The 26613-nt window shown below is 37.7% G+C and overlaps 1 protein-coding gene across 1 annotated transcript; it reads right to left on the minus strand.

Moving 5' to 3' along the window:
* On the minus strand, positions 1-26358 carry LOC137261577 (dnaJ homolog subfamily C member 5-like). Its single transcript, XM_067799352.1, has 6 exons — positions 26222-26358; positions 14727-14808; positions 10102-10158; positions 8396-8548; positions 7623-7754; positions 1-7202 (listed from the first exon to the last, which is right to left on the minus strand). Exons 1-6 carry the CDS (start codon positions 26245-26247, stop codon positions 7038-7040), a joined length of 615 nt encoding a protein of 204 aa, XP_067655453.1. The 5' UTR covers positions 26248-26358; the 3' UTR covers positions 1-7037.
* Between the last annotated feature and the right edge of the window lie 255 nt (positions 26359-26613).

A 26613-nucleotide genomic window follows, 5' to 3' on the forward strand; every position in this document is an offset into this window, starting at 1 on the left:
TGGACAATGACATACATGATTTATTTACAAATATTTAGACATAAGTATCAGCACAAAACATATCACAAGTGTTTCATAACCTTGCACAGCTGATCAGTTGAAAATGAAATGAACACATAATACTTGTTTCAGTGTAGTCCACAGGTTTAGTATACATTGTCCCTCCGTCACTAGTGAGAATATTGTAGTTGTTTAAGGAAGAAAACAAGAACTGAGGCCAATGATTGCTCAGATTACTGAATGTAGACAAAATGAAATATTTGTTGTTTTGCAAGTGTCAATCCTTTAATCAGGACATCCTGCAATCGTTATTTCAATATTGGCAGAGGTATGACATCACTTTTTTATAAGTTGATTAGGCCTGGCCAATTTTATTTCTTGTTTAAGAGATACTTGTCTGCAGAAAATCTAAAGGCAGGAGGCAAAAAAAAATAAAATAAAATCACCAGTCAAAGTAATATTTCTTCTAAATATGAAAAGTATTTCACTTCTGGCAATTTCTGGAGAGTTTACATTTTTGGCCCAAAAAAAACATACAGATTTTATTTTTTGAGTGGGGAAAACATATTTTTTTTCCATATTCTTGAAAAAATATGACCAGCAGATCCACAAAACAAGAAATGAAATTGGTCTGACCTTTCTTATCATCATAGGTGATGGAGGTGAGTGACAGTGTAAAGAAAACCTGTTAACTTTTCAGAGTGTGTTTCAATTGGCATTTGGTAATCACATGAAATGAATATCCGCTATCAATTACGGCAAGTTATCAATCCTCAGAAACCACCTCTCCATCCACCTTCACAGATGAAAAAAACACAGAATGCAAGAAACAAATTAGCGTAGAGTTGTCTCTCCAAGAAGCTATTCCTTCTCCTCCAACAAACTGTGATTTTCCTCAAGAACCCATCCTTACTCCTTCAAAACCCTTACCTTATAGTTTGATGTTTCCCCAAGAACCCATCCTTACTCCTTCAAAACCCTTACCTTATAGTCTGATGTTTCCCCAAGAGATCATCCTTACTCCTTCAAAACCCTTACCTTATAGTTTGATGTTTCCCCAAGAGCCCATCCTTACTCCTTCCAAACCATTGCCTTATAGTTTGATGTTTCCCCAAGAACCAATCCTTACTCCTTCAAAACCCTTACCTTATAGTTTGATGTTTCCCCAAGAACCAATCCTTACTCCTCCAAAACCCTTGCCTTATAGTTTGATGTTTCCCCAAGAACCAATCCTTACTCCTTCCAAACCCTTGCCTTATAGTTTGATGTTTCCCCAAGAACCAATCCTTACTCCTCCAAAACCCTTGCCTTATAGTTTGATGTTTCCCCAAAGAACCAATCCTTACTTCTCGAAAGCCCTTACCTTATAGTCTGATGTTTCTCAGAAACAATTATTTCCTCCAGATGTCTAACCCCATCACTGTGAATTTAGTAACCATGGTAACATACAGTTCTGATTAAATATGATAGGAGTAAAGATTTTACAATTCTTTTCTCTATTTTCACTTCATGTCCTGAATGAGCTCACAGGAACATGTACAACCATCTACTCCACCATCTACTGTACAGTATGCGCAAATGATCTTAGTGCTGACAACATCACTTGCTGCAGGATACATTTGCTGACTTCATCACTAAACATTAACTAAACATTAATACAGTACCTGCCCCATGCTAATTATAAACATTTAGTAAAATGATAATTGTGGACTAACCTTAAGTAGATCACATAATTACAAGAAGACTGCATTTGGAGCCAACGATTTCATTTTCTCAAGATTTGGAGAAAATCAAAATATGACTCTTCTCATTGGTACTAATAGTAAATTGGAAATTAGACTGTTCTTCATGGCTCAACGTTAACCAGAGTTCTTAAACTGTCACATCTACAAGAAAGCAGTAAGGGGTTATTAACTTCTAAGAATGAAATGAAGTGTGTAGGTAACATGCTCATGCATGCTTCAACTGGTAGATGAGCTAGTAATGTTGCCCCAATTGCAATGAAACTGAAAACACAACGCAATGCAAATGTCCAACAGTGCAATGCCATGCAAGTATATTTACAATGTAATTGCATTGCAAATACAATGCAAATGTATGTACAAAGTAAATGCAATGCAATGCAATGTTACAATGTAAATGCAAACATATTTACAATGTGAATGCAATGCAAATACAAATGTAAATAAATGTCCAATGTAAAGGCAAACATATTTTCAAAGTTCATACACTGTAAAAACAAATTCAAAGGCAAATACCATTCAAGTGCACATTAATGGATATGTTAACACAATGTAAATACAGAGAAAATAAAATGCAAATACTATGTAATTGCAATGCAAGAACTGTCCCACTAGACAAATAGATCACAGCCTTTGAGTGACAAAACTGAACCCCAGTCCAACATCATGATGACCACACATTTCATACACACTTGGCAACACAGCTAGAGTATCTAAAATGGCTGCATCAAGTGAAATAAAGAGGCAAATGAGGTGAAAATGCTCGTGTTCACACCCACTGATTCAATCACATCTATTGCACAAATTGACATTTCATGAACAGGGACGTACCACCATGACATTAAACACCCTACAATTTATCACATACAATTTAAGAAGAAGGAACAAACAAACTATGTCCTGTTGAAATCCTGCATCAAAAGAGGCATTAATGGTACCAAATCATTTGTGAATCAGGCAATGTCAAACTTTAGGTGTATCACAAATTATCTAGCTCATGCAAATATCCACAAAAAGAACTATCAATGGACATATACTTTACAGCAACTGAAATAAAACTACCCTAAAATATGTATGTACTTTACTGAAAACTGACTTCAACAGACTGGTTGAGCTGCATTCCCCAACCCTTGCATCTAAGTGGGCACTTCATCACATAGACATATCAATTTGTTCTCATAAAGACAATCGACCAAAATAGGAAATGGAGATTAAGAACCTTGTGTTTGGTAAATGTTGTCCCTTATTATCCTGTCCTTGTCAAAACACTTGTCAGAATCTTGACAGGAATATACAGCAAGAGCAAGAGGGGGCTGTACAGAAGAGCTTGACAGCAAGAGCATGACAGGACTGTACAGAAGAGCTTGACAGCAAGAGCATGACAGGGCTGTACAGCAAGACCTAGACAGGACTGATCAGCAAGCGGTTTACAAGGCTGTACAGGAGAGCTTGACAGGGTTGGGTCAATGTTGGGTTCTAAGATGTTTTTCAAGGGCAACTTTACAGATTACATGAGCTGATAACCGTACACTGTCATTACACCAGTCACTGATCTGGGTTCAGTATTTCCATTCTACTATGACATAGTCATTTAAAGTGAGAGGTAGGATTATGTATGCTCCATGTCTCAGACGTTTCAGATTTTGGAGAGAGTCATGGGCATGGTGCTGACAGAACAAAGGATATCATGATTGGGTGAATGCTGGAACTGGTTCCTGGCAGAGGTAAGGGACATAACCTAGAGTTCAGTATCTATAGAAGAGATGTAAACTACCTGTGATATGTGCAACAGTATTATGAAGACAGGTTGAAGGTAAACATATATATATCTATGTATAGCCTATATCATATATACACGAATATACTTATGTAGTGAGGTAAAGACGATTTCACAATTTTTAATAACACTTTGATAGAATCTAATTATGTCTATAATCAATGGCATAAACTCATACTTCAACATGATGTTCAAATACAATTAATTAAGAGAGCAAATTTGTTACAATCAAATTGTACATTCTTGAGACAAATAAAATTTGTCACTTTGTAATATTACCTTTTATCATCAAATTTCCTCCCTATTTCACAAGTTCCACAAACGCAATGTTCTACAGAAAAGCAGAACAGAGGTAGAGCTCAAAGCCAGACTGTGACTCTATATCTCACATCAGTCTCGCATTATGGCCTTAAATGTCATTAAAAACGAAAAAAGTATAAACAATCAATGCTGAACAAAACATGCCTGAAACACTGTGAATGATTTTTAAAGTACTATCTAAACGTTTTCCAGAAAATTACTACGTTGCATAATGAGTGACCAAATTCAAACATCAGCATAACAACTTGAATTCATGATTCAGTATTCCGTGTGCAGGGCATTGCAATAGTATAGATACACATATATATTATCATGGTCTTTGATATGTACAACAGATTTTTCGTCACAGTTTCATCAAGTGAGATCAAGCACAGGTAGCTTGTGTACAAACATGCAAGAGAAAACTCAGAGTAGTAGCCTAGTCTGCATTCTTAATATCACAAAGGAATACAAAAATATTGTGAGCATTACAAATTTCTTATTCCTTGTATATGATAAACACTTGGTTAAAAATCTTACCAAACAAAGTCATTCTAAAAAATTCAATGCCTAAGACATATCGTCACTCTTTGAAATTATTTAAGAAACCATACACGATTGTGATGTAAAAGCAAATAACCTTTTTATAATATAGAGTCAAATGCTCAATCATGTTTGTCTACAGCAACTTGACAATGGAAAACCCTACAGAAAATTTACTGGGAGTGTGAACCTATGATTTATCAATCGCTCAAACATTGTAAAGCAATGCGGTCGAGTACAAGTGAAGTTTCGGTAGTATGGTAACCTGACTTGCATGATTATAGGATAACATGATTTTCATGTTGGTTTATTGCATTTATAGCACTGCCCATTAAATATTAATCAAAAGAAGTTAAGAACACCAGATGATTTCTTATTACACTCGTTAATCTGTTACCCCATGGCAGATTAACCACAGTAAGACAGAAGTGTCATCTGATCCTTAACTTACTTTGAATAGTATATCTTAAAATTACACTTTCAAACGATTCATTTGTCTAAGGACATGATTGTCAAAATGAAAGGACCCTTGACTCAAACTGAAATAGATTTGTAACCATCGGAAACATGATTCCACTCACCACTTTGGTCCTCCAAACATTAGGTCAAGGGCAGGAACCTCTGACCCGCCACTGCCAACTACCCACCTTTACAAAGTATTCTTCTCATACGACTATTCCTCACAATATTATGCCCCTTTTCAGATGTAAAAGGGTCTTTTGACAATACTTTCTACCGATGCTTATCAAAGGTAGTGAGTGGTTTGACAAATAGACACACTCACACTAGTCTCCCTACATTTTTGCACTCTCCCCAGGAAACGATAATGAACTTGTGGTTCATTACTTGATGGAATAATCATATTTGCACACTGAGCATGAATTGACAATAGCTCATAACAAATACCACTATTAGTATTATTTCCCATATTTAATTTTAGTTGCTTACATGTTTTCTAGTTCTAGATTAAACGAGAGTAGTTCACAGCTAAACAAAACTACCTATATGTAGACACGTTGGATTAGTATTTGCATTCATGAAAACATGTTTGCCACCTGCTAAATCTGAATATTAAGTGAGTGAGCAGCTTGTAGCAATATTCAAGCGACATCATGGTGGGGGACACAAGAAATGGGCTCCACACATTGTACCCATGTGGGGAACCGAACCTGGCTCTTCGGTGTGATGAGCAGATGCTTTAACCACTAGGCTACCCCCACCCTGAATATTAAGTAAACTAGTAAGATCTTAATAAGAATGACTTGAGATGTACTATTCTTATCGATTAATTAGAAATTGGAATATATTGTACTCATTCTGAATATGCTGATTTCATTCATGTCAATACATTGGTAACTGAAACAAATTAAATTAATGGTGCACAAAAATTTCTAGAATAGTCTTGTGTGTGTAAAAGATCAAGCCAAGAAGAGGTTGCAGTTTTACTTGTCTGCTTCAGGAGCTGATCCACTAAAGGAGATCGATATCCATTGTGCATGCTGTGTCTGAGTTGTCTCCCCTGCTTCATATTCAGTCGTGATGGCGTTAAGTATCACACGTGACAAAGTGCTTAAAAACCAAACTGTAATAGAAGTCAACCACCAAACTCTTTGGGACAAAGAGCATAACAAAAGACTGAAATAACTAGTACAAAACACCTTTGCCAGGATATCTATATTACTCAAAAACGGAAAAGGCCATACTGTTCTTTCATATTCATACAGTTAATCTGTCCCGCAAAAAGAATCCCCAGCCCCCAATGTCTGTTTATCACCTAAGGAATTCTGTCAATCCAAAGTCAACAAGGACCACACAATTATAGCACAGTACTCAAGTTATCCTGGCTTGCCAAACCCAAAATTGAAAAGGGCCACTCGATTCCTTTTCAAAACAACTATCCAACTGTCTTGCTAAAAGCCAGCAGGGACCATAAAGAAAGAATGAAATAGTCTATAACTTCTTTCAAGTAGTGTATTTAAAGAGATCCAACTTATGAGCACCTCTTGTCAGTAACAACTGTCTACAAAACATAATAATTTGAATTCTAAGAATTATCGGTAACACAAAATTATTTCATTTCAATGGTTAATACACCTCTTGCTCCAAACAGTATTTCTTTGGCAAAGTATACAGCTCATCACAAAAGACACACATATGCTGAATTGTATAATGGATTTCATCAATTCCTCCTACAGGATGTGAGAAAGGTATCCTAAAATTCAAATTAATATTCTATAATAGTCTGTTAACAGTTTGTACAGTAGAAATATACACAGAAACAGTGAAACGGGAAAAGATTAATTATATAAACCCATCAAGGAAAAGAGAAAAAATGTTCCTCTCTTGATCAGGTTATACAAATTTGAAAAAAGTATATTGAATTTGCTAAGACTTCAAAATTATTAGACTGTAAATCCATACAGAGTACTAGCAAAAAGACTAGCATTTAGAGAAAGTGAATATGGAAAGCCTAGACACTGTCATCCCAACAAATGACTGAATGCGGAAAAATCTTTCACTGGAAACAGAATATTGGTCTTGTGTGAATCAGCATGCTTAATATGAATCAGCTTCCGTCTGTTGTCAACCGAACACTAGCTATCCCTGCTGGTGTATATTAAGATATGGAAGTGAAAATATCGAGCCTTCGTTATTCTTTATAAGACGCTGGACGGTCAACTTGCATCCTCCGAGCCGTACTGCGGCTTGGTATCTGCATTAAGATTTGTGGTTTCCGAAGGAGGAGGCGGGCATGGGATGGCATCAGTTGACTTGAAGGAGGCTGTGGATCCGGGTTGTGTCGTGACTGGTGACCCTTCTGGTGAATCGCTTGGTTCATCCTGAAGTAATCAGTAGGTCCATATATGGGCATGTTCAATACAACACTGTGCATCTTGAAACAATCAGTGAGTGAGTGAGTGAGTGAGTGAGTGAGTGAGTGAGTGAGTGAGTGAGTGAGTGAGTGAGTGAGTGAGTGAGTGAGTGAGTGAGTGAGTGAGTGAGTGAGTGAGTGAGTGAGTGAGTGAGTGAGTGAGTGAGTGAGTGAGTGAGTGAGTGAGTGAGTGAGTTTAGTTTTACGCTGCAATCAGCAATATTCCAGCTATATGGCGGGAGTCTGTGACAGTCTAAGTAAACTTCGTCTCAGTGTATTTCGTTACACCCCACCACTGAGTCCAACAAAACCTAGTAGAAGGTCGCATCAGGTAACCATTGAGCAACCAATGACAGTCCAATCAAACATTGTGTCACAGGCTACTCACATGTAGATTGGCATATTCTCCTTCATCTTCCGGTGCCTGTGGCCGACACTTTCCGCAGCAGAAGTTGCAGCACAAGCAGCAGCAGCAACAGCAGTAGCAGCCCGTGATCACACAGCAGAAGATGGCGAAGGCCTGGACACGAACAATCATCACAATTAGTCAGACTGCAGGCAGACATTAAAGTCTAAACATCAGAATCAAAATCTGGGCAACTATAGGTATCACATGTTCCAATTCCATACCAAAATGGAATGTCAATAAATACTGGTACAGACACTGCGGAATAAATTCTTATTTCTTAAATGGCAAATCTGCCAAATTCATTTTGAAAGCAACTCTTCCTCCTTCCCATGTCTGAAAGTATGATTACCTTAGTGTAATGATTCATGAATGTCTACCCACATATGCAAAAGTCTATCCCCCCATGATGTCTACCTACGCTTTCAAATGTCTACCCATGTATGCAGATGTCTACCCACTCATCTGAATGTCTACCCACATATGCAAATGTATAACCACCCATCTGAATGTCTACCCATGAGAATGTCTATCCACCTGCAAGAATGTCTGCCCACATATGAGAATGTCTACTTGCCCATGAAAATGTCTACCCAAATGACAATGTCTAAACACCCATGAGAATGTCTACTTACCCATAAGAATGTCTGCCCATCCGTGAGAAAGTCTATTCATCCATGAGAACATCTACCCACCCATGAGAATGTCTACTGACACATGGGAATGTCTACCCACATATATGAATGAGTACTCACCTTGCACCATGGACTTGTCAGAACAAGGTAAGTGTTGACATTCTCCTCGCCGAACTGTTCAGCTGCGTAGATTCCTAGGGATCCATACTGGTCGTAGATACCCCTTCGTGTGGAGTCCATGAGGATCTTGTGGGCCCGGTTGATCTCCTTGAACTACAACACCAACATTCAACTGCAATGTCTTTGCTTGTTTGTTAAATGCCAGTCAATGCAATACTTCAGCTTTGGGAAGGCAGTGGTTAAAATAACTGATTTTGCAAAAGGCATCCCAGTGTTTGACATCATGAGCACTGATCTACACAACTGGAATACAATGACGTGAGTCAACCAAATAAGCATTTCTGACTACCCAAACTCATTACTCTTACAACAAGCATGGTGTGTTCAAACAATTATCTGAACAACTACAAACACTAATTTGTACAATGCCATGTGATCAGCACTAACTGGCATCACTTTCAAAATTTAAGAAAAGAAAATCATACAGACAGTAAATTTGAATGACTCATGTCCGCCTTGTAAAGTTTTCAACTAATATCATGGTGTGCCAGCTTAATGTGAAAGATAGCAGACAGTGATGCGGATCTTTGAGTGGGTGAGTGAGACACACAGCAAGATTCCATCCATATGGCAATCTGTAATTAACCGAGGATCTTCACAGGTCTGCAGGTCTCAGACAAACACCAAGCTGTTGATACTGTCATCTCATATATATCAGTCTGAGGCAGGATTTAAACCCCTTGCCACAGATTTCTGGTGAGCCAAAGGGACACAACTCTTCACAGCCAGTTGCACACAGTTACAGTAAGATATTAATCAAGTTAACACAGTATATGCAAATCAGCTACAATACCATGACCACCTGACTTTGTTCAAATGAAAACAGGATATTTTGCAGGATGGCTGAGGAAGATTAGGTATTTCAGAGGAAGGCAGAGCTCAGATGAATTCACAAGAACATGCTATCAACATAAGCAATCACCCACAGAAAAAAGGCAAAACAGGAGGCATTTCATTTCTACACTGGGGGTGAGTCACATGCCAGCAGAAAAACGGATGAAGAAGGATAGGTTATAGGATATTTATATAGCGCACATATCTACGCAGTAGTGCATGCTGAAGGTGCTGGTATTTATTCCCTCGATCACTGGATGTCAATCTCAACAGCACATCTTATTATCAACCTCAACTCCCTTGGGACTATACAACCCTTGCAGGGACTAGGTGCACCAAGTTAATGTGGCTTTCTCATCTTAATGAGCTACCCACTAACAGCTGGGTGGACTGGAACACATAGTCACAGTACTTTGTTCAAGTTCACTGCACGTTGCTGTACCCGCAACTAGGTGTTTGCATTTATTAAAGTGGCCGCCATCTGGTCATATACCATATTCGTGGGTTCTTTAAGTGCTCAGGGTTGTGTACTGTACACTAGGGGTTGTGACAACACTGAAAGAGTCTGCACACAAAGTTGGTTTTACACCCAGTCACAGGTGGGCTCAAAACCGACACCTCAATCTCGCTGGATCACTAGTCTGGAGCCTTTGCCAGCACGCCCACTGAAGGTGAACAAAGAAAATGGATACTGACTAAATCTTGACTGCAAGACTTTTGCTTCTGGATTCTCACTTTAGCCTGAAGCCTTAAAACTCCAAAAAAAATCTTTGTGCCTTTGAAAGCTAAAATTCAAGATTTGTTCTACTCACCATCTCCACTGCCTCTGGGTTGTTGGGGTTCTTGTCAGGGTGATATTTAAGAGCCAACTGAAAATACAAGATATTTCTATCATTACACAACCATGGAATACCATAACCGTGACAACAATAACCATGACAACCATGATGATGATAACTATGACAACCATGGCAACCATAACTGCCACAACCATGGCAACTATGATTACCATAACGACCTAGACAATCATGGCAACAACAACCATGGCAACCATGATTATCATAACAACCATGACAACTGTAAACATCACAATCACAACCATAACAACTTGTATATTACTTTAACCCATGGGACACTGGCTTGGCACACTGAAGAACCAGGTTCGATTCCCGACGTGTATATAATGTGTGAAGCCCTTTTCTGGTGTCGCCCGCCATGACATTGCTGGAATATTGCTAAAAGCAGCAGTAAGCCATACTCACGCACTCAACCCAAACAACCACTACTAGCATAATCATGGCATTGATCATCATTATTCTCATAGTATCACCATGACAACCATGATGATACAAAGGACAGATTTTTTGTGTCAAAAGACACTTCCATAATTTAGATGAAGGTAGCTTTGATACCAGCCAATTTACCATGTCTAGCCATTAAATTTAGTATGAGAGTAGCAACTATCAAGCGCTTTAGGGCTAATTCTTGGTCTCTACAAAAGCTGCTTATATTAGATCATGGTCTCTCCAAAAGCTGCTTATATTAGATCATGGTCTCTCCAAAAGCTGCTTATATTAGATCTTGGTCTCTACAAAAGCTGCTTATATTAGATCATGGTCTCTCCAAAAGCTGCTTATATTAGATCTTGGTCTCTACAAAAGCTGCCTATATTAGATCTTGGTCTCTACAAAAGCTGCTTATATTAGACCATGGTCTCTACAAAAGCTGCTTATATTAGATCTTGGTCTCTACAAAAGCTGCTTATATTAGATCATGACTTGTAAACTGTGGGAAACCCACAAACAATCAAGTTAACTGAATAACATCAAATCTCCACAACAATTACATGGTGAAACTGACATCCTGCTCTGCAGATTTGGGTCAAGGATTTGCAAAAAAAAATATATTTTGGGATAATTTGGGGGTCAGTAAATATTTAAAAAATCTTTGATGCTATCAATGAACTTGCTTGGTTGCTTTGATCATTCAACTACCCCAAAGGAATAGGAGAAGACTGGCACAGCAAAAGTATTGGTGGCTTTGACCTTGTGCTACAGATTTTGTCAAACAAGATTTATACGCATAGCAAATATTTAAAAAATCTTTGATGCTTTCAATGAACTTGCTAAAGTGATTTGACGCAATCTGAAGCAAAATCAGTCAGCTTTCATTACAATACAGACGTTGCTTATTCCTAAACATCTTCTTGACTGTGCACCGATTTATGCTTGAAGCAAAGGCAAGTGATAAATGTGGTGGAATCTCATTGGTGGGTGAGTGCTTTTTTGCTTTTAGCAATATTCCTGCAATATCATGGACACAAGAAATGGGCTTCACACACTGAACCCAGGTGGTGAATCGAACGCAGCTCTTTGGTGTGATGAGTGCATGGTTCTTAACCACTAGGCTACCACCCCACACCATCTGACTGATCATTGAAGACACATAGAAGGGACATAGCAACTGGTAGCTAAAACTGACCTAAAACATTATTTTTCATAACAAGAAGTATTTTATAAAATATTAACTACACATTCTGACAATAATTTTTACTTTCATTTTTATTTCAACAGAATCTAATTATCCCCAAAAAGATGTAATGAAACAGACCAACTTAACATGCTGAAAAAAATGTGCAGTCCAGTGAAATGAACACCAAGAAAAGCATTAATCAGTTTGATAAATTATTATTGTATATTTTTCAGGTCGTACAACTCATGAAGAACTGGCAAAAATTTACGAAGCTCTCTAGCGCTAAGATAGTCATAAGTTAATGTTAATGAATGGCACTTATACCTATCTTAGCACTAAAAATCTACACCTGAATATCTACAGACCTAAGTCATATTAGCTGGAATATTACAAAGTGCTGTGTTAAACAACAAGCAAATGGTTCAGGGTATTATCAGTCACAATATTTTCTCTGAGTGCACCATAACTCTCTGTGTTGATGTTCCTTTTCTGTCATGTTTAGAGATACTGGAATCAGAAACGTTGGTCAGAATGTCTGAATTGTTACCTCTGGAATTTAGAGCCTCACAGCTTCATTACTCGCATGCCTGATGTAAACTCTTAGGAAGTGATTATGTAGATGGAGGTACTGTGTCTGAATAAAGGGTCTCATTTTCATTAGCTTAAAATTATCCCTAACTTGTGAAAAGGACAGTAATATGAGGTTCAGTTTATTGTTTGTTGTTGTGTGAATGCCATTGTCTTCCCATAGAGGTTACTTGTCATATCTTCCTACAAACCTCTGTTCTGATATTATGGCAATGTTTCCTGTTTCTCATAAAAACCCCTAGTGGAAAAACTAAACATGAATTATCTCTCTTCTTTCTATCCACTTAGAACAGGTGTTACATCAACTTACATTCAACATGACCAAAACAAGCTAATGCGGGACAACAAATATCCCTTCCCCGCAGGAAACTTCTATTCTATGGCTAGCTTGTCCGTTGTGAACAACGGCCATGGAGATGCAATGGATCCGCTATTACATAAGAGAGTTCTGTCTAGAAGTAACATTTGCACATCACGCTGGTGAATTGGTTCTAGTATTTCTGAAGAGTACAGAAATTACCGAAGCCTTATGAAAGATCACTTTTGTAACAATGCTGCTGATTGTACAACTAAATCTGATTGCAAACGATCACAAATCTTGAGCATTCGCACCATGAAAGAGCTATATTAGAACAGAGGTTCATAGGAAGATCTGACAAGCAACCTCTGTGGGAAGAGAATGTGTCAATGCTTGTGAGTCAATACACTTGAACAATTGCTCATGCTATCAACCACTGATTTGCTTGCCCAGACCAGTCATATACAGGTCGCCGTGACATAGCTGTAATACTGCTGACTGTGTTATAATGCACAGAGACAAACTGCTGACGATTACCATTCATTCTCTAGAGTATGTGTCCTGTGTTAAAATCAATACTATAAGCAACGCAACAGCTTGTGTTATGTACGGCAATAGGAGAGATGTCCAAGTTTAATATAGAACCTTCATGCTAGAGTCACTGAGCACAATGAAAGAAATAATGGCCTCATGAAACATCCATATTGTGCATTTCCTGTCAGATCCTGACTTACTGAGCTCCCTAAATAATGACACCTTGGTCGTTGTGTCTTGACTTCTGTCTCAACCTAAGGAGTGAGAAGCATCAAAATATTATCTCAACATGTCCTTTTCAACCTGATTTGTTTGTTTGTTTGTTTGTTTGTTTAAAGCTGCACTTAGCAATATTGCAGCTATAAGGATCATGTCTTGACTGGAATACAGTAAATACATAATACGTTTCTTAGATAACACCTCCTTTTTTACATGCGAAATAATGTTTCAGAGCTAATTCTTGCCCCTTCATCAGTTCAATAAAAGACAGAGAGTAAGAGAAAGTCCATCCAACTTCTAAATGCCTTTCAAGAACATCATCAGATAATCCAGTGATCAACGGCTTGAGCATCAATCACGCAACTGAGCACACAATTGTGAAAAGTTGCCATGTGTGAACCAAGTCAGCGAGTCTGACGACTCAATCCCATTAGTTGCCTCTTATGGCCAGCATGGGTTACTGTAGATCAATTCTAACTGGAGTGTGTTCAGGTTTGATCTTCTGAAGTCTGAAGCAAATTAGTCCTGTCCAGTGGTGAAGATAGTGAGCATTAAGGCTGTGGCTTCTGTGCCCTTATCTCCTGACTGATCAATATTTCACTTCTTATAACATGCATAAATCTTACTAAGGCTTGGTGATATGTTTTGGAAAATATAATGTTTAGATAATAATATGCTGTAATATTAAGCGTGGCAAATGTTCTGGGCTGGTGAAGGATGTACAGAACACCCTTAACAGTCTGCACTTGAAATACCAAGAGTGTAGAAGCCACCAGTTGACAGCTTGATCTCTGTTCATGCAAAATCTCATGAATGAATGAGTGAGTGAGGTATGTTTTACGCTGCTTCTAGCGATATTCCAGCAATATCACGACAGGGGAGACTAGGTATGGACTTCACACATTGTACCTACATGGGAAATTGAACCTGTGTCTTCATCGTGACAAGTGAACGCTTCAAAGTCAAACACTAGGACACCCCATCAACCTGAAGCTTCGTGAAATAACACATTACTATGAACAATGTTAAGTTGTTACCACGGAAACAGAAATACCAGAAGTCATGTATGACAATTTGGTATTTTTGTGTGGAATATCTAACAATGATTCTGACTAAATACGTCACAGACGGATGGATGGATGGATGGATGGATGGATGGATGGATGGATGGATGGAAAGATGGCTAGATAGAAAAGGGAAGACTTACATACTATGCGACAACAAAGCAACAACAACAACTGATATCTAAAATCAACATTTGTTATTTCTATGGTATTTTTAGTCATGTATTTGTTTTCTGAGTTTGTTGCATATGGCTATACTTGCCTTTCTGTAGGCTTTCTTGATGTCATCTTGAGTTGCAGTCTTCTGAAGCCCAAGCAGCTCATACAGAGATTCGCCAGCTCGCCTGAAAACATGCATAGTGTTAAATATGTCCAAGTTGTCGTTCCGCCATTTGTGGTTCTGAAAAGTGAATCTGTTGACAAATGATGTAGACGGCAAGACTTAAGTCACTGGTATCCAACTCAGGGTGTGACAAAGAGTGAGTGAGTGAGTGAAATGGATTTAATGCTACCTTCAACAGAATCCCAGTGAGCAAGACATATCAGACTTGTGCTTGAGGAATGCAAGGAGTGATTGAGGTCATATATAACTATTGAATGAAACTCAGCAGTACTTGTGATACAATAATCATGATAACAACAGATGGAATCCGACTTTAATCCAAAATATAAAGTGTTGAAAAAATCATAAAAACACCAATATCTGCAACAAAAAGGTCTGATTACCCACTCCAACAATACAGGTACTGACTATCAAAGCTTTAGGATCCACTCCAACAATACACATACTGACTTCCAGTGCTCTAGGATCCATTCCAACAATACAGGTACTGACTATCAGAGCTCTAGGATCCGCTCCAACAATACAGGTACTGACTATCAGTGCTCTAGGATCCACTCCAACAATACAGATACTGACTATCAGTGCTCTAGGTTCCACTCCAACAATACAGATACTGACTATCAAAGCTCTAGGATCCACTCCAACAATACAGATACTGACTATCAGAGCTCTAGGATCTACTCCAACAAACAGATACTGACTATCAATTCTCTAGGATCCACTCCAACACTATAGGTACTGACTATCCAGACTTGAAGATCCATAATACCAATGTCCTAGGGTCCATTCCAGGGATGTACATACTGATTATCAATATTCTAGGATCCATTCCAGAAATGTACGTCCTGATTATCAATATTCTAGGATCCATTCCAGAAATGTAGGTACTGATAAAAGTGATTATCAGTGCTCTTGGATTCACTCCAACAATGCAGGAGCTGATTATCAACTCTCTAGGTACACACGATGGATCTGGTTCTCACACCATCTGTTACACATCACTCAAGCATCAAATGTTAAAATACATTATTTCTCTGGTGAGACTTTATTTCATACACATGCTACAGAAGCCATAATGATACACTGTGAATATCAGTTATATTATCTTTACAGTGAAAGCACCTATCCAACAAAAGTTGGACAAAAATTGGTCTTGTTGCATAAAAATTGTTGCAAGTCAAGCCTGAAACCAAAGAAATCAATACCAGGGGAATCTACTGATGTCAACTTCTGTGTATGATAGGGCTTCATGATTCACCAAAGAGATCGATTCGATTCTCAATAATGGACTCAATCATTTAAGATTCGATTCTCCATACAAGTAAAAACATCAGAATTCATTTAACTCTCAGAGTCAGCAATTTAAGCATGAAATACATTGTCAACTAGGCGATGTCTACTAACAACAATTCTCACTGGATAATTAACCTAGCATCAACTAATCTCATTTCAGCACTCGAAACTGCTTGAGATAGAGTCAAAATTACATTCTGACTCTGTGGAAATAGTTTAAATAAGTACTGAAATATTGAATCAAAATAGTGATAATGGTTATCGAAAATCGAAACAGGTGTCAGATTCGATTTTCAAAGAACCAAACATAAATGTTGCAGTACTAGTTGCTCACTTTGTAAACATTTACTTTTTTGTGTGATGTTCATGAGTTAGTGAGTGTCTGAGTAAATGAGTTTACTTTATATTTCAGGTATATGGCACCTGACTGTAAATAACCGAGACCAGATCCCACAGTGATCAACTGCACCAGACAATCCAATGATCAACTCTTGAGATTTGAACTTCCAACCAGCTGATCCTAGCACCTAAGGGACACAACTTGTCAAAGCAACTTGCAAACACTTTGACAACATGGCCATCTATAACACACATTATAAGACAGACCAGAGAAAGAGTTGTCTGCCCTTGTGGTCATATCTTCTTTGGGGATAGGAGGTTGGTTTTTTTTCCAAGTGTGCCTCATACAGATAAATTGGGGTGCCCATTGAAATTTAACCTTGCCAACAAGATTACAATCTTTGAACTCTGGATAATGTTATACAGAGAGCTAGATACAAGTAGCCACATGCCCCCTGCTCTCTGCTACCTACCCACCATCAATCTCCCCTAAAATAATTGTCCATTTCCACTGAAATTGGACTTCAGAGGTGACTCTTGGCCATTTTAAGCTGAAAAAAATATTTGACTGTCACATGATGTAAACATACAAGCTAGAAAGTCAACAAACATGTCAGAATTGAAGCCATAGAAAACTGGTAATCTGGTTGTGGACCATGATTCGGAACAGCAATAAGTCACTCATCATCTCATCTGACAAAAGCAGCTGAAATATGATCATCTGGCTACAGCGCAGGTACAATCATAGGGCTGCAATGATTCACCCAGACCTTGATTCGATTTAGTTTTCAATACTGGACCCTTTCGATTCGATTCTTCACACAAGAAAATCATCAGTTTTTATTTAACTGTAATAGTTCAAGCGAGTAGACTTTTTCAATATAAAATCCATCATGAACTTGGAGATGTCAGCTAACGACAATGCTCACTGGACAATTAACCTGACGTCAACCAATCACATTTCACCTTATTTCAGCACTCGAAACTGCTCATGTAGGATTAAATTTTACATTCTCGCTGTATGGAAACAACTGAAATACACATGGAAATATCATACTGAATTAGTGATAACGGTTATCAAATATTGAAACAAAGATGTCAGATTCCACTTTTTATGAACCCCTACTTTGTTTACGTGTTTCAAATGCCACGTTTTGTCACCATGTTCAAAGTATTATTTGATATGTTTCATGTGTATCTTTTCAACACATACAAGATTAAAACTGAATAATTTACTACTACTAAATAGTACACAGGACACTCAAAGAAGATCGAAAAACCAAACTGATAATGTGCAAAAATGTGCATCTGTGGGAATTGATGATGCATTAACACCATGGGGTGCAATATAGAACCCTGCAGCATCCAGTTAACTAGAGCTTGACATTTCAAGAACTAGATACATGAAATTGGTTCAATGTACCATGTTCTACATGATGCTAATCAAATATTGATGACCAATTCCATGACAGGAGATGGTGCCAATTACGAAATACTGAGTCAAGTATTCTGGCAACGGTACACAGTTTACAAATTACATGGGATATTGCTGACTACAGACTTTGAAAACCTGCCTATTGATTCTGTGCATTACTAATGCTGTACCTAAAGGCAAGTGGGTGACAATGCAGCCAACAAGCACCTGTCACCCTGTCCTGGCGTCACTGGAAACATTTCATAATGTTTCATGTATCACAGATGGCACATAGGTAATACTGAATACAACATGGATAATATTTACATACACTACACAGATATTACACATGTAAAACATGCAAAACAGATACCCCTGAAGATCACATAATGCATGGACAAATATTTCTCACATTTGTACCACACTTACAATGCATGGATAATCATTATCATGATTATCGCTTAATACTGATCTTGTACAACACATATAATGCATGGATGAATTGTACCCTGGCTACATGAAATACCCGAATTTGATTAGACTACCAATAAACTTAGCCACTAGTTGGATTGAAAATGTGTCTGTTTTTAAGACTGCTTTACCACATACATATTCAAGACTGCCACACAACTTGACCACAAACATGACTGATATCAACACAACAGACGTGTTGGAAATGTTAATGATATAATATTTATTATAAAAACAATTGTATGATATTTTCCTCAACAATTTTCAGGAACCTCACAATTATATCACCTCCTGTTATAAGAATACTCAATCACAATGTACAGCCCCAATCATAAATAAACAATATCTAACTGTTTATACAACATTTACAACAGAGCATTAGCAAGTTTGCCTGGCAAACTGTATAGTCATCCCTTGCCATAACATGGGACTTGGGGGTTCATAGACAATCCCTCCACCCTACACTGAATTTTCACAAGCTTACAACACAATTAGTGGACAACAGCACAACAGTGGATTTGGTGAAATAACATTAAGATGTGCAACAGCTTCTTTTCTATGGGAGCCATGAATTATCCTGTGATTTTACCCAAACCGCAGGATCGTGATGATCATTTGATGACTGTATTTTCCTCAAAATAAAGAAGTTTGATTTTAAATATTTATTCCTAAATATATTACTTAAGTACCAATCTTGTAAGGTAAGGCATGAATAAAAGATTTCTCGGTATTTGTATCACATGAAATGCATGGATTAAACATACATTTATGGTAATGGATGGGATATACATATACTATACAGACAATGAAGTCACCATTCATGCTTTAAACAAAAATAATTCTCTCTCCAAACATTCTTGTGATAACAGATGCACTGCGGATTACTTTGCCATCTGTAGATCTATACTAGTCAGATGAACAGATAGTGGATAAAACAAATCACAAACATGTGACCTCATCCCAATTATCACTTGGTGATAGCATCAGTACCTGAGATCACCACAGGCCAATATCACTGATTTCTGGTAAAAACAATAACAATCCAATTCCAAACAGGTGGTCATGTAGCCTGATAACGGGGCACAATTTCACCATGATGACACTGAAGCTCTGTACGTATGATCATGACCTTCTGGCAAAGATCATGACCCTCTGGCAAACAAACATCAGAATTCCTACTTTCAGTTTGTGTTTGTATGTTTTAAACTTCTGTACTCAATCTCCTTTCCATCGTGGCATACTGATTTGGCCTGGACCCCTATTCTGGAAATGTTCCTAGCCCTAAGAATTCTTAGCCGTGACTGTAGCCAATATGTTACGAATGGGCATAAGAAGATCATAGAGCTACTAACGTTTTGAGAATAGCTTGCCTGATCAGTATCTCAGATTCATCATGAGGAACTTTCAGGAGCTTTCAAAATTCACACTTCACCCAAGACTAATAAATAGTGATAAGAGTGAGTGAAATTCCATTGATCTAGGCATTAGTACCCACTGACTAGTATCACTTGAGAGTATTCATTCTAAAGCAGCTTTCAAACTTTCAATTTCGCATTAGAGTAGAACAGAATACAGATAGATAATTTCGAAAAGAATATGTAAAAAAATACATTAGAAATAGCCCTCAGAAATCCATGCCTGATCATGTGCTGATGTAAGAGGTGACTAAGAGTGTCAAACGGTGAGTGTATTGACTAGCTTGGAGTCTAGACCACATTAAAAGATCTATATACAGGTCTCTGTCCTATAAGCTCAAGGGAAACACTTGAAGAAAATACTCAACAACAAATATACAACTTTCATTAGATTGCTATTTCCAGAATGTGTTTAGTAGTACATGGTTTGACCCAACCTCAGCACTAAGCAATGGAGGTGAATAGATACAGGGTATTTATCATGATGAATGGTAAAACGATATATTGTATAATCAGGACGTTTGACTAGAACCAGATCTGATATTAATGGAGAGTAGAATACAATACTTCTGAGTCATCATGGTACCTGAAGTGATTCATGGTTAATGTATAGCGGTGCATGACTTTGTCCACAGGTTTTGTTTGTCTGGTGATGACATCTGATTCTTACCTTCTTGAGGAATTGATACAATATTCATACAAGATTAATACAACACACACCATTCACACAACATTCACACAACTTGCATACAACCATTACATAACATTCATAGAACATTCATACAAACGTCATACAGCATTCATGCAATACTCGCACAACATACATTCAACACTCATACATTCACACAACACACAACACATCCATTCAACACTCACACAACATTCATACAACACTCACACAACATTCATTCAACACTCACACAACATTCATTCAACAATCACACAACATTCATTCAACACTCACACAGCAGCCACACAACACTGATACAAGACTAAACATTCGCACACTACACATACAACCTTCATACTCCCTATGTTTCCACGCATCAGGTGCGACATACCCAGCTTGATTACAGCAGTCCTATATATGTCAGATAATGTCAACTCTACAGGACTTCTCTCTACAAAAATCAAGCTGCCGCATAGAACACTGCATACATTCCAACATCTATTAGGAATAATAAGGCTAATAATATCACGCCAGATTCCATTCATCGAAGGAATGCTCCTTAAACTCCATCAATGTAGGTGGAGTCGTGGGCCCTCATTTTTCATTCTTTCTCTACTCCCTTGGGAGTATACAACCCATGCAGCCTTTGAGGAGTTAGATGGTCAATATCATCTCATCCTCTCAGGTACCCACTGACTGATGGGTGAACAGCAGTTTACAATGTCAAGTTGTTCTATGAGATGCAATAAGGGTAACAGTCTGTATAAATCCTAACAGGTACCCACTGACTGCTGGGTGAATAGTACCTTACAAAGTCAAACTGACAATGAGGTGTAAGAAGGCTAACAGTCTAAATGGATCGTAACAGGTACTTACTGACAGCTGGGTGAAGAGCAGCTTACAAAGTCAAGCTGGCTGTGAGATTCAAGATGGTTAACACTAACAGTCTCAGTCATAACAACTTACAGGGCACCTATTCACTGCTTGAAGAAGTGACTGCGTTTAGTTTTACACCACTTTTAGCAGTATTTCAGCAATATCAAGACAAGGGACACCAAAACTGTGCTTCACATACTGTACCCTTGTAGTGAATCGAACCCAGATCTTTGGCGAGATGAGGGAATGCTGAAACCACGAGGCTAGCCCACTGCCCTGCTTGATGAACAGAGGCTACATGTGCTTTAGAGGACTTCAGGACCAAAGTCCTGATAAATCATGATAACATGCCCAACATTCTGAACCATGTAACTGCTATCTGTGACCAACACTGTGTAGCTTTGCATGAATGAGTGAGTGAGTTTAGTTTTATGCTGCACTCAGCAATATTCCAGCTGAGTGTGGTCTTAAACAACAAACCAACCAACTTCTACAGAGTGGCTCCAGAAACAGCCACAGTAATTGGTACTACAGTCCATACCACATAGTCAGGTTGTAATTAGGACTGGTAGAAATAACTGTAAGTACTGTTAGCTTCCATAGTTGAAGATCAGAACAATATGGCATCAGCTTTGACAATCAGTGGAAAACATACACAAAACATATTTATAAGCATCAACTGTAATAACATATTCCAAACCAACTAAACAACACAACAACATCAAACAACATGACAGTAGTAGTGGCTTGTGAGGTCATTGTATCCTAGTCAATATCGACGAAATGTGGTGCAAACAACAAGTAAACAAACTGATTAAGATTTAATCAAGAATAGTCTTGGGTAATACATTATTTCCTTCAACTGTCAGTCCCTTAGAGTGGCAGCGGAGTAGCCTGGTGGTTTTTGGGTTCACTTGTCACGATGAAGACTCTGTTTCATTTCTCCACTTGGGCACAATGTGCAAAGCCTATATCTGGTGTCCCCTGCTGCGTTATTGCTGAAAATTGCTAAAAGAGACATAGAACTAAACTCACTAGCTACATATGGTAACTGAAATATTGCTCAGTATTTAAAGAAAACTTGCCTCATCTCACCAAAATGGAAGCTGATAAGTGTGAATTTCTATTCTGATAACTGCTACTCCATCATCCATGTACTGGAAATTTTTACACTTTCCAGTTGCCAAACAACATAGTTTTTTCTGCACCAAATCATTTGTCAGTGCAATCAATTATCAGTCAGTATTACACAGAATGGTAGCCTGCAGTCACACAATAACTTTCAACACCTGTTACAGTGTACATGTATACCACAAGTAGCATATTGACTGGAAAAGTCTCCACCTCACAATCTATGTGATTAACTACAAGTAGGTTAGCGTGGATGCTGCACAGAGCTTTCATGAAAAAATGGACTTGAGGATGCACAGGCGTTTTAAGGAGAGATGCACTTGAAGTAAACGAATATCCAAGATGAATGCTGATTATTTATTCGAGGAACAATCTGTTTTTAAATGCATTTGGACTTTTAAACAGCGCACTCTCTCAGAAATATAATAATGACTATATGAAGCTGTGCCACCATCAGTGACAATACACTGAATATACCTTGATGATAATTTTTTAAGCCAAGGGCAAATACTGCAATTATGACTGGTAGAAACTGGTATGCTACACACTAAAGGACAGAAGCTGGTTATGCAAATGAAAGTGGCATCATGGTATATATTACAGGCCCCTTTATATAGTGCAACACTAAAATGTGAAACCTTTGAGAACACTGCTGGTCCAGTAGCTGACACTAACTATATAACCTAATTAGAAGTTATTCCTAACACATAATGTCTACATTTGCATGTGCAAACATTTGCTACCTATATGCATTCTGACAAATGGGATTATTCAGGGGTTCAAAAATTCCATCGCCAGATGCCCGGGACAAGTCAGTTTTCATTTCGGGCAATCAAATAACGGTATCCATGGGCTATTAGATAATTTTCACTTACAGTTTCAAACTGCAAATGAACTTGGATTTCATTTCATGTCTGCTCAAAATGTAGTTATTAAATTTTTTGAAATGCTAATAAAGTATGGTTATCCTTCTTGGTTATTTATCACTTTTCGATAAATAGTCCAGTACACATTAACACCAATGTCATCATCATCATGATTATGACATAAAAATCAGGGCAAGTTGAAAATTAGTCAAGACAAGTTACTTTCTTCAAGGCACTTGTCCTGTGGCAAGTGGCTTCTTAAAAACAATTCGAACCCGTTATTTCTACATTTGTTTGGATTGGTATAGAGATTCACTGCCTTTTGAAATAAAAAAAATGACAAAAACAAATCACAAAAATAAAATCTAAATGACAAGGGATGTTTTACAGTAAAAATGTCCTTCGAAATAAAAATGAAGACAAAATGTGGCATTAACATTTCATACAGTCATCTACCTTTATCATATGTTAAAAGGAACCAGCCACAGCTTTTTCTTTCTTTAAAATATTCAGACAGTAAATTGATTAAAAAATCCCTGTACAGCATATATTTATGGTTCGTATTTGATGTCAGCCTATAAAAAATATTTGACTGTCTTAACCCTTACGAGGAAAAACAACAAAGTCTGTCCTAAACATTAAGACAACCCTCAACATAGGTCTGGTCCTTCAGTCAACCATGTTGACCTTGGTGTAAGAGCCCATCCTGTGAAAAGGAAGTCTTCAAGGTCGTTTCATCATTCTGTAGTCACAGATTAAAATGCATTATTTTCATTTTCAACTTATCCAAGAGTGGATTAAATCTGTGGTATGGTGATAAGCTTATTAGGAATTTGCTTTTATAGCTTTCAGAGCTTCATTCATATTAACTACCTTGAAAGAAGACCAGTGAGTGAGCGAGCGAGCGAGCTAGCAAGCGAGTTTTGTTTAGTTTTACACTGCACTTAGCAATATTCTAGCTATATGGTGGCGGTCTGTAAATAATAGAGTCTGGACCAGACAATCCAGTGATCAACAGAATGAGCATCAATCTGCACAATTGGGAACCGATGACGTGTCAACCAAGTCAGTGAGTCTGACCACCCTATCCTGTTAGTCTCCTCTTACGACAAGCAGAGTCGCCTTTTATGGCAAGCATGGGTTGCTGAAGGCCATTCTACCACGAGACATTCATGAGTCATAACCCACTACAAATGTCTTCACAAATAGTATCCATGTGGGGAATCGAACCCATGTCTTCAGTGTTACGAGCAAACACTTTAACCACTAGGCTACCCCACCATCCTGTTACTGTGCATAAACATAATTTTAAATTTTACCATCTGAAGTTCACTTAAACAACCTGATTTATCTTTAATCAGCTGCATGTTGGCATGACAAGTATTGAAAACCTAGCTTCACCAGAAAAAAAAAATAGCTTAATCTCTGGTTCATAAAAGTTGGCAAAGTTGAAACACACAAGCAAAGACAGCATACATAAGTACATTCTCAGGGGGTCAGACTTCAGATTACTGTCATGATCTATAAAGTCAGTGATCACTTGTATGTGATCCCTGGCAGTACAGTTGTAATGCACAGTTATAATTTGTTGTTAGATAATCTAAATACAGCATTCAAAATACCTGCCACCTTGACTGCCCGTGACGGGGTATTTTCAACATAAGACTGCCAGATTCTCAAATTCACCAGCTGAAAGGTTGGGTTAAAATTTAGATATGTATATGTAGATATTCATCATATTTCATGATTAATAATCATTATAAATTCACTTATAAAAACAAATGATGAATTCCACTTGGATGATAAACTACATCACTTGTCACAGTTCAAACTTTAATTATCATAATTAATTATAATACTAATAATTATTACACTACCTTCAGTGACAGATGATGCTGGTATAGTCAGTCAGGCATATGGTGTATACATACACACATACATACAGCTTATCAATAATGGATTGCACTGGTGCATGTTTCATCTCTCTAACTCAGTCCCTGTTATCTTACATATTTAAATGACTTTCAGAAAAACAAGTATACCACTATGCTCTCAGTATCAAAATGAAAGGAAAAATCCGACTGAACAGGTTTCTGTGTATTGGCATAAACAGAATGTATGTCACCCAAGCTTCAACCTGGCGTTTTTCATATGACATGCAGCTTTGTACATAGAACTTATTGGAAGCCTGTGATAATTACAGACATATCAGTTATTAGAGGAAATATGGTACTTTTGAAAACTCAATTCCTTTCAACAATATACATTCACATTTGAAGCCTGCTGTGACTTTATACTTTTTGTTGAATACAATGTCATAAAGGCCAAAGCACAAGAACATAATCCAAGGTCTTCGTTTTCACATGATAACACATGCTATCAGATGGAATGCAAAGAAGGTTTCAGAACCAAACTATTTCCCTTAAAGTCTTTAAATACAAACAAACAATGTCTTCTAACATGATGAACAAATTCTCTCTAAATTTCATTTAATAGCTGTAGCTATTAGCTGTATCTGGGTTATTTTATACTTAAGAAACAAAATTCACATTCTTTTGAACAAAGAAAATGTTTCATAACGCCAGGGAGCTAGATTGGTTAAGAATAATGTAGATCTAATTACTGTTGGCAATTACTATTCAGTTTTACTGACAGCACATGAGCCACTGCGTGCAGTAAAGAGCTAATTAATTAATAATCTCAGATGTCCATCCGATGAGACTGAACATGCAGATAAAATGTACAAACATCTTAAGCCATGCCATTTTAAACTATAACCTGAAGAACTACGTCTCCAAGTTGCTGACATCCATACTAGTGCATGCTTTCGTTTCATGTCATGTTAATTCATACATAGATCCGGTAAGTCAAAATCCATTGGTGGTTTCCTTAAAAATTCACGTTAACTACGCAAATTACGAGTTCGTAATCATACTTACGAATAAGATCTCGGTCTAGCTGACATTTTGCAGGTATCTGACCGAGCTTAACGTTGGAATGGTGATTGTAAATACGAGATTATTCACGCTGCGAGAGTCATTTCGATATCACCATATTGCTCACTGACATTAGACTTAAGGGACATAACTCTGTATGTTACAACTCGCGCACCACAAGCAAATTACAAGGGATAATTACATGTATAAATTCATCGACACATTCCACGTTGTAGAGGGTGTTATATAACATTATACAAAATCTGCCGTGGACTTAAATAGGACAGTCAAACAAAAAGACACTTTCGTAAAGAAAATGTTCCCTTTTGTCAAATTTATTCTGTATATGTACAATAACCAGGTACCTATCAAATATCAAACGGGCATTGCTACCA

This window comes from Haliotis asinina, chromosome 14 (assembly GCF_037392515.1).
Source record: "Haliotis asinina isolate JCU_RB_2024 chromosome 14, JCU_Hal_asi_v2, whole genome shotgun sequence".
Classification (NCBI taxonomy): domain Eukaryota; kingdom Metazoa; phylum Mollusca; class Gastropoda; order Lepetellida; family Haliotidae; genus Haliotis; species Haliotis asinina.